Here is a 9886-nt window from a genome sequence, read left to right as displayed (position 1 = left end):
ATTCCCTCAATCTCTGGCCTATCTTTATCCCTGCATACCTTGTAGGCACGGTAAATTTGGTGTCGACGTTTTGTGGGTGGGTTAGTGTTCCCCTCCCTCCACTAGGGGTCTGCTCTAGTGAAGAAGGTGTCCTCTTCAGTCTCCATGACCCTTACTACTAGGAATCTCAGATCAAGTCACCTTCATACCCTCCCAGAAGTCTACCCTGTCCTATGTCTCCAGTTTGTCACAGAGATGCCTCCTCCCATGGTTTCTCTTCTCTTCTCCTCTCCTTTCCTCTCCCCTCCCCTCCCCTTCCCTCCCCTCTCCTCCCTTCCCCTCTTCTCTTCTCCCTTCCCCTCCCCTCTCCCCTCCCCTCCCCTTTTCCCTTCCCTACCCTCCCCTCTCCTCTCCTCTCCTCCCCTCCCCTCCCCTCCCCTCCCCTCCTCTCCTCTCCTCCTCTCCTCTTCTCCTCTTCTCCTCTTCTCTCCCCTCCTCTCCTCTCCTCTCCTCTCCTCTCCTCTGCAGGCTCCTCCAGCCTCCACTCTCCCTAGTCTGCTCTCCATCCTTATTTCTCTCTGCGCTCCCTCTCCTACCTCGTTCCCTCTCTCCAACCACTTCAGCTGTGTATTCTATTTCCCCTTCTGAGGGAGATTCAAGCATCCTCCTCTGGGTCCTCCTTGTTACTCACCTTCTTTGCACATTGTAGTATGTTTATCCTGTACTATATAGCTAAAACCTGCTTATAAGTGAGTACATACCATATGTGTCTTTCTGAGTCACTTTTCTAGTTCTATCAATTTGCCTGCAAATTTCATGACTCCCCTGTTTTTAATAGCTGATTAGTATTCCATTGTGTAAATGTACCACAGTTTCTTTTATATATTTTTCAGGTTGAGAGACATCTAGGTTGTTTCCAGATTCTGGCTATTATGAATAAAGCTGCTATGAACATAGCTGTGCAAGTGTCCTTGTTGTACGGTGGAGCATTTTTTGGGTATGTATGCTGGAATTGTATAGCTGGGTCTTGAGGTAGAGCTATTCCCAATGTTCTAAGAAAGCACCAAATTGACTTCCAAAGTTTGCACTCGCACCAGCAATGAAGGAGTGTTTCCTTTGCTCCCTATTCTCGCCAGCACGTGGTATCACTTGAGTTTTTGATCTTAGCCATTCTGATGAGTGTGAGATGGAATCTCAGTCATTTGATTTGCATTTCCCTGATTACTATGGACATTGAGCATTTAAGTGCTTCTCCTGGGACCAGAGGCTAGATTCGTCCCTTCTCTCCTGGATTTGTCCCTCTAATGAATCTCTTTAAAGAGATTTACTGCCTTAGCATGAAAGAAGCAAAGAAGAAAAAGAGAAAAAGAAGACAATGAAGAGAAGAACTGGAAAAGATCACCAATCCTACATCTGATAAAGGGCTAATATAAAAAATATATAAAGATCTAAAAAGATTAAACACCAACAAACCAAATAATCCAATTTAAAAATGGGGCACAGAGCTAAACAGAGAATTCTCTACAGAGTCTCAAATAGAAGAGAAGCACTTAAAGAGTTCTTAAAGGGCCAGTTGACTAGCAGCTGGGGATCCTTTAAAGGGCCAGGTGCACAAGATAAATCACACTACACAGTTCTGTGAAGCCCAGGCTGCTCTCAAACTGCCTATGTAGCCAAAACTGACTTTGAGCCCTTTTTTTTTTTTACCATTTTAGTGGTGTCGAGGAATGGCCACTGCACCAATCGGTCTCCATCTCAGCTCTCTAAGGAGTTCCTAAGGTCAAAATTTAATGCACAGTGTAAGTAGCTACTAATTTCCTGTGTCTAAAGCAACCAGCCTTTAAAATATTATTCTGCTCTTAGAAAGTTATAGAAATGAATTATTTTAGAAAAGGTTTTATTTATTAAAGTAATTGTTGATTTTGCTAGGCTTTGCCTACTTATCTTAAAAGCCTAAGTTGACCTAAGTTATGCACTAAAGTCTTCTAGATGGCCACATTACAAACAACCATTTTAGGTGATTTTAGTACACGCAACACTGTTGATAACTGTATAAAGCTGTGACTGGAAATGTGTAGAGATGTGTATCTGAGCTTGATTTTATGTGGGAGTTTGCAGAGCTAAAAACATGTAGTAAATGCAAAGTGACCCCCATTAAATACTACAGTTTTTTCATCAGGTCTATCTGGACTTTCAATAACATAGAAAGTAGACAATGATTTTTTAAAATAGAATCTCACATATATTAAGCTGGCCTCAAATTTGTCATGTAACTAAGGGTGACCTTGAACTTCTGTTCCCTAGCTTCTTTGACATTACAGATATACAACCCAGTACTTGTTTAAGATACTTCTCTTTTTAATTAGTATCATTTGGATAGACAAACAAACAAATAAGAGCCTGCTATTTGGACAGTCCTGCTATTTGAAAACCTGGTCCACAGCTATTTGCCTTAATTATCTTGTTTTTGTACATGAGGCCACAGAAGAAACGGATGTTTGTGGTCAGCAGCACTTTAGCAGGTTCCCTAACATGTAAGAGTCCTAAGGTTTTGATTTTCATCAGCGCTATAGATTTGTTATCCTACTAAGGCAAAGACGTGTGTTTTGATTCAAAAGTAACAGTAACTATATAAAGGACCCCCGTGTGGTTCTGTGCAATGACGCTGACCAGTGCTGGCTTCTTTATATGCTCCTCTTGGACTCTGTAAGGCTTCTGTGATACACAGCCTAGGACTCTTTACCAAGCTGGTGTCCTCTGAACTGAGCTGTGAGTGGTAACATTACCCAGGTCCATGCATTAATTTTTCAAACTAGTTTTTTTTTTTAATTTCTTAAGTGTTTCTTGCTAATATCCTGTAGAAGTACAACTTCTAGCAAAAAGAACTCAAGTGTGCACACACATACATATCTTTGTGGATATCACAAACAGGACCGAGAGCTCCAGGTCGACTTGGCCTAGCAGTTGTATCTGCACATCTCTAACGTTTGCAAGCCTCTACCTGCTTGAACTTGGCGTCAGTGCCGTATCATGCCACCCTCCTGCCTGCCAGCAGACAGACTAACCAAGGCAGATCTCATCCCTGTGACGCGGGAAAACCAAGCTCATACTACGTTATGATTATCACTGGTGTCTTCCGTCTTCAGAGTGAAGTGTTTGGGGGGGGGGTGGTCTTAAAACCAAAATGGGGGTCACGCTGGGGCTGAGAGCAGTTATGTGTGAGTCTGGCTATTGCAGAGCTCAATCAAGGGAATGAATTTAAGGCCAGCCTGGGTTTCACACCAAGACCCTATCAGAGTGCCAAGAGAAATGGAGTCAGTGGTGGCAGTCTTTTCCGTTGTCATGGAGACAGTCCTGATGCATGGTTACCTCAGGCTTCAAAACTTCATACCAATTTCTATTCTGCTTCTGCCATTTGTCTCAGGCCAAGTCACTCAGAACTCTACACTGGGCAGAAAACATTTTTGGGCATACGTAAGTAACACAGGAAACAGAAACAAAAACCTGTGGAGCTTTTCTTCTTTTCCCAATGAGACATGAACTTAGGAGTCTGGTGGGGTTGGGATGTGGTTCAGTGATAAAGCACTTCCCTAATAGGCTGCAGTGAATTCAAGCGGGAGAAAGATGTCTGCAATATAACAAGAGTTGTGTTGGTAAAACCGGAGACCGGAAACACAGCAGAATACAGGGACTGAGGGGCCCAGGTTTCTCACACAATGAATCTGTTTTCTCAGAGGTGATACATACTAGACTCACACTGGTATTCAATTTCTATTAGTACATATATATATTACACACTTGTGAGCCTTCAATTTTATTAAAGTTTCTAAAAAGAAACACAAAGAACACTGGTCACCATAGACTCCCATGAGTCTTTCGATGCCCACCAGCTTCAGCGTTTTCAAAGTACATACAAAACAAACTACGTTAAACTCTTAAGAGTTTGTTTTATTTTAATTTGAAAGATAGGTAGATCAGATCTTTGAGAGTGCACGCTAACGAAGCTACTGGAGAAAGGCCTTATTGTGGTTGTCACAGAACATGAGACACCCTCCCTTCCTGCAGAAACCATCTCACACACAAACCTAACTCTGACTGATGCTCAACAGGGCCGCATGCCCCTGCTACAGAGATCTGGCTACAAGAAGATGTCAAGGATCAATTCTTTCATAACGGATGACGGCATTAGCCTTATACTTACAAGACATTTTGGCTACCCTGTTGATGTAACCATTGTCAACAGGCCATATGCTATGGCTCTCCATTCAAACGCAGTGGGCAGGAAGGAGGTAGGGTTCAGATCTGAGGAAACCAAAGAGCAGAGCGAGAGTCTTCTAAAAGCTGTGATTTGTTTTCTAATGGACTGAAAACGGTTTCTCAAAAGAAAAATAGACAGTAGTATGTGAAAATATCTCATTCTTTATTTTTAAGGATAATTGTCATCAATACAGGAAGAACTGATATTATAAAAATCAGAAAACATTAGCATTCAATAAACAGTAAGTCGAGCTGAAGGCTGATCAGGAATGTATGCTTGGCATTGGAAGAAGGATATACGCTAGTCTTCTTAAACAAGTGCTATAAAATTAAAAAGGAAAGTTCTAACAACACTACAGCACGCTGGACAGTAATGTGTAGACCAACATCTGTTTCAGACAGTCAGTGGTATTCGAAGTGCAGTCTATCACACTGTAGATCTTCAGCGAGAAGCAAGCTGAGGCTTTCTTAGTAAAATACAGTTTATTCATGCAGGTGCTGCTTTTAAGAGAAGAAAGGGATGCTAGGCTTGGTTCAACATAACCCCATTCCAACTTCAAGAAAGCAAGTGACACAGCACCACCACTACCACAGGACTGGTGTCACGACGAGGAGGTCTGTGGTCTCTCGTTTTGGATTCTTTAGTCTCTCTTAGACTACGGTAAACAAAATAAAGCACAAAACAAAAGCAAAGCAATATGGGGACCTTTTTACCCCTTTACTTACACAGTAGAAGGGAAGAAACAAATAAACAAAAATGAGTTATTATTAAAACCTTCAAAGCTACAATAAACTATTATTTGTCCAAAAAGAACAAAATCATGTCATTTGGAGAAAAATGGATACAACTGGAGATCATTACAGTAAAACAGACTCAGGAAAATAACCGACTACATTTTCTGTCATTCACAGAACGTAGGGTAACCATTTTGAGTGGAACGGGAACTGTCTTGGAGAGGACAACCCGGAGGAGGTGGAGGGCAGGGTCACGAGGGAAGACACTGCCAAAGCCCCTCAACAGATACATCATACACACTGAAGAGAACGAAACGCCTCACTTCATACAGTATACACTAATAAAGAAGAAAAATCTACGAACCTGAACGCAATTTATTATGTCAAATACAGAGTCAACACTTACTACTAACAGTTAATCAACTATAAGACATTAAAAACAAAATATAGCGCTTGACGACTCATTCCTTCCTTCTTTAATGATTCTGCCTAGAGAAAATTCCTAAGACCAGAGTAATCATTGGCACACCTGTGAATCTCAGAGGCATGATGCTCTTTATCAACACATAGGGAGGAAATCTCAGCTGAGGCCGGGGATACTAAATTCTCACCAAAGTATTTTTCAGCTCTTTGTGCTCCCTGACACAGAAGTGTATTTTCATTCATTCATTCATTCATTTATTTCTAAGGAAATGAGGGCAGCTAGGCTCAGAGTTTCGGCACAATGTCACGAAACCCCTGAAGCCTCCATGCTAGGGGAGGACCCGGTTCTAAGTGCTCTGCTATAAAGCGTCCTTATTCTTACGAGAGCGGTTTTTTGTTTGTTTGTTTGTTTGTTTGTCTTGTTTTGTTTTGTTTTTTGCCTCTATCTACTTTTTCTTTTTAAAAAGGCCTGAGGCGGCACCCTTTACCTGGCGGAGCCCGGCCACCGCCTTCCTTCCTTTACCAGTTTTCCAGGACACTGGGTGAGTTTTCGCCCTGGCATTTTTACCCCTCTTGTGTGGCTTCTTTTCTTTGTGCACCTTCATGTGCTGCCTGAGGTGAGAGCTCTGGCTGAAGCACTTGGCGCACTCCTCACACTGGTAGGGCTTCTCCCCGGTGTGGGTTCTCTGGTGCTGGATGAGGTGGGAGCTCTGGCTGAAGCAGCGGCCGCACTCGTCGCAGCAATAGGGCTTTTCCCCGGTGTGGATCCTCTGGTGCTGGATGAGGTTCGAGCTCTGCTTGAACCTCTCTCCACACTCGTCACACTTGTAGGGCTTCTCCCCGGTGTGGATGCGCCGGTGCTGGATGAGGTTCGAACTCTGGAAGAAGCTTTTCCCACAGTCGGCACACTTGTGGGATTTCTTCCCAGTGTGGATCTTCTGGTGCTGAAAAAGGGTGGAGCTCTGACTGAAACTCTTGGAACAGCGGCTGCACTTGTAGGGCTTCTCATCCACGTTTCTTCTCCGTCTACCGAGGCCTGAGTCGAAGCGAATGGCCATCCCCCATTTCTGCCGCTGGCGAGCTGTCTTTCGCTTGTTCTCATAGGCCTTTCCTTGGTTTGAGGCTCGAGAAATACCCCCTTTAGGCTTTCCTAACCTCATGGTGACTAGCCAGGTGTACTGTCAAGAGATTCTACTGTCTTCCGGGCCAACGTCTCACATCCCACAGTAACGCAACTCAGAATTTCCTGCGGGGAGGGGAAAAAGAAAAATACAGGTCAGCGGTCATCCGACATTAATACCTCTTCAATCAAAACCGCATCCATGTTTAAATCAAAGTGCACCTAAGACAAATAAAACAAATGCAACTTTAAGAGACAAATGTTTGTTAGGTAATTCTAACTCCAGAAGTTAAATGTAATAAATACCACCGTCAATGTTTAGATGTTACTGTGTTTGGACAGCCAAAAAAAAAAAAAAAAAAAAAAAGAAGAAGAAGAAAAACTTGGTAGGGGGAAAGCGGGAGGGAGGGAGGAATGGGAGGATACGAGGAATGGAATAACAATTCAGATGTAACATGAATTAATAAAATATAAAAAAAAAGAAAGAAAAACACGTGTTAAGGAGCAGGGGCAGAGAGTATTTTGGGGGACTGAGAAGTAAAAGCAAGATAAAGCGGCAGAAAACAACCAGACTTCTCTGCTACACCTGTCTTATTTCAATGCTGACTGAAAATTCCTCCCTTAGTTGCTATCTAAGATGTTCAAACTCAAAAGAAATGAGAGATTATACTACTTTATCGAAGATTCCTGGTAAATTTATTCTTAATTGTTTGGCTATTTCTGTAAATGATAACCTCGCAAACTGTGTTGAAGATGGAAGCTAATCTGTAGAAGGAATTAAAATTTTCCTGTGAGTCTTATTCAGTAAATACTAAGTGAAAAGAATCTGAAGAAACGCTTTACTCTTCCTGTCCGAGACCCCACTGAGCCAAGAAAAGCACAACTCAAAGTTTTAAATTAATTTTATTTGTTTACATTTAAGGTTTGTCAGGAGATTGTTTAAAATGTCAAAACAACTCCCCCCCCCATACAAATTCCACATAGGTGGCAATGTGGGAGGTGTTCCCGGTTGCAAAGCAAAACAGTTACCGGATGTACAGTGTCTTGGGTTAGAAAGCCTGCTTGCAAGGCAGTCATTGTCCTGAGTTTCCTAGCCTAAAAGCATTTCAAATAAGTAAATAAAAACACAAACGACATTTTCCCCCTATCTATTTCCCCCTTCATTTTGTTGTATAATAACTTTACCAGAGTAAGCGTATCCAGGACTACTTCTGCTGTGACTGCAGCGACAGGAAAGAGCAAAGTGCATATAACACAAAGCAAGTGCAGTCACCGGCCATTAACTGTCTCAGGTCAGAGCCACGGCACTCGGTAAACAGCTATAATGGCAGCCATACACTTTTAAGCACATCTTTTTAAATACCGAGAAGTCCCAACTGATTTCAAACTGATAGATTAAGAAATCTACCCATGGATAAAGTGCAGTCATGCTTACAGGTTAAGCCTACGTGCGCTATCTTATTTTTAAGGATTTTAAACAGCTTTATGCTGTCATCCTCATGTGCGGGTTTGTAAACACAGGCACAAAGCTCCTTAGCACACCCAGCCCAGCCCAGGAACCATCTCCTAGGCCTGATTTCTCACTGGACGAACTAGGGGTCCATCGCCCCCTCCTCCAACACCAAGTACCGGTGTTCTGAGTTTCCCCAGTAGGGGAGAGGCTCAGTAAAGCTGGCTGATAGAGCTCCGGTACCGGGAACCCGTCTAACCGGCCTGCACCTGCTTCCTCACCCATTTACGAGAGCAACAAAGCGTCCACTGGCTCCCTGTACGTCGCTCACAATAGCCCGGTGCAGCCTAAGCACTGCTACAATGGAGTCTTTCTCCGCCGCGAGCGCAGGCGCCCAGGCAGAGGCCGACCCCAGACCAAGGCCCCCTCGCCCTGGCCGCCCATCCAATCCTCCCGGCTCCCGGCCCCGCCGCAGCCCCACCAGACACCCGCTCAGGCCGACCCGCAGGCCGGACGCGCTCACCGCACAGCCCGCCACGGTGCTCGCCTCGCGCCTCGCCCGCCGGAAGTGAGGGCAGCTAGCGGAGCTGAGGGCCGCTCTAGGAAGAGGCGGAGAGACCCTCTATGGTCCCCGGCTCACACCACGGAGTTGTGTGGGTTCTTCCGGTGGTCCTTTTGTGTTCCTCTCTCCCCACTCGGAAGAACGACCCCAAGACAGAAAGAGCTGTTACCTCCTCTTTTTGTAATCCGGTGAACCTACACAGAAACTGGCTTTTGTTAAATTCCCCCCCACCCCAAACCATCCTGTCCAACTTGTAAATTACAGTCTTAGTACTGAGTGAGTATTTAGTATAGAGAAGTAACATCTGCCTAAGGTATTTTTCACGGGTCGCCATATATCACCAAAAGGCCCTGTGAATGAGAATTTCTGGAAGTCACTGTCTGCAGAGGCTAACTAAGACTGCAGTGATGAGCAGAGGTTGGGATGTTGCAGGTCCAGAGCATCGTCACTATTTATATCGGGCTGGATGTATCCCTTACCCACCCCTGTGCAAGGCCATGTACCATCCTGCCAGGTACAACACCTTTGGAATGTGTTACACAAAATCCCATTCTCCAATCAGAAGGCTAAGAACGCTGTATGAGATAACATCTGCGGGCGGGATTTCTCCACAGGGCTCCTACGGGTCTTTCTGATGTTTCCACAAATGTATTTAAAAGTATCTTGATTCATGACTTTGTTTTGTTATTGTAAAACCTCCGTGAAACTACTTGGAGGTTGGACCGTGGAATTTGGGTAATCTAAATCTGTGTTCCTTGGGCCACGGTCCCTCGTGTTTGCCTCCAGAATAAACTGTTACGCCTTTGAGGTGAGAGCTGTGGCGTTGCCCCAGCCACTCCAACCAGTGGGAAAGGAATACACTCAGTTTACTGGGCAGGAGCCTCAGCTTGGAGAAGACTCCTGGGAAGTACTTCCAGTCTACTGACTCGTCGCCTATGCTGCAGACTCCCCTCACTGGCGACCTCACACTGATCCTGGCGTCTGTAAATCCAGTTTCCCACAAAGAAGCTGCACCTTCCAATGCGCCTTCTGCAAGGCTGGTCAAATAAGTAAACTTTTACAGTTGTGCAGAGCTTGGAATGCTGCAGGTACAGAGCCCAGCTATAATATATTTTGGGGTATCTTTGGCCCTACAGATAACCACTCCTTTTGCCCACCCTCCATCAGACCTGACATCCTGTGACTAATGGATAAAAATGTTTGGGGATGTGTTGATTTAGCAAAACCGTACTTTCTACATCTGAAAGTCCAAGAGTCATCAGACTGACCCGTAGCTGAGGTAACTGCCATTCCATGTTTCCACCAGTGTGTTTCAAAGTGTCTTGATTTATGACTTTGTTCCGTTACTACAAAAACTTCG

General features: G+C 44.3%; 1 protein-coding gene across 6 annotated transcripts; it reads right to left on the bottom strand.

The window, feature by feature from the left end:
* Positions 1–4378: 4378 nt before the first annotated feature.
* On the bottom strand, positions 4379–8637 carry ZNF22 (zinc finger protein 22). 6 transcript variants are annotated; one of them, XM_084766439.1, is made up of 3 exons: positions 8246–8444; positions 7700–7833; positions 4379–6640 (listed from the first exon to the last, which is right to left on the bottom strand). In XM_084766439.1, exon 3 carries the CDS (start codon positions 6552–6554, stop codon positions 5841–5843), a length of 714 nt encoding a protein of 237 aa, XP_084622565.1. In that variant the 5' UTR covers positions 6555–6640; positions 7700–7833; positions 8246–8444; the 3' UTR covers positions 4379–5840. The 6 variants fall into 6 exon arrangements, with proteins under 6 accessions (XP_084622565.1, XP_084622563.1, XP_084622567.1 ...); XM_084766437.1 differs by lacking the exons at positions 7700–7833; positions 8246–8444 and adding an exon at positions 8488–8637; XM_084766441.1 differs by lacking the exons at positions 7700–7833; positions 8246–8444 and adding an exon at positions 8453–8533.
* Between the last annotated feature and the right edge of the window lie 1249 nt (positions 8638–9886).

Source organism: Acomys minous (genome assembly GCF_964271855.1).
Source record: "Acomys minous genome assembly, chromosome: 17".
Taxonomy (NCBI): Eukaryota; Metazoa; Chordata; class Mammalia; order Rodentia; family Muridae; genus Acomys; species Acomys minous.
Note: the sequence above shows the minus strand (reverse complement) of the source record. Positions and strands in the feature narration are given on the sequence as shown.

What these genes read in the sequence shown, in the direction of transcription:
- ZNF22 (XM_084766437.1), bottom strand. Translation starts at nt 6,554, where the DNA reads ATGAGGTTAGGAAAGCCTAAAGGGGGTATTTCTCGAGCCTCAAACCAA.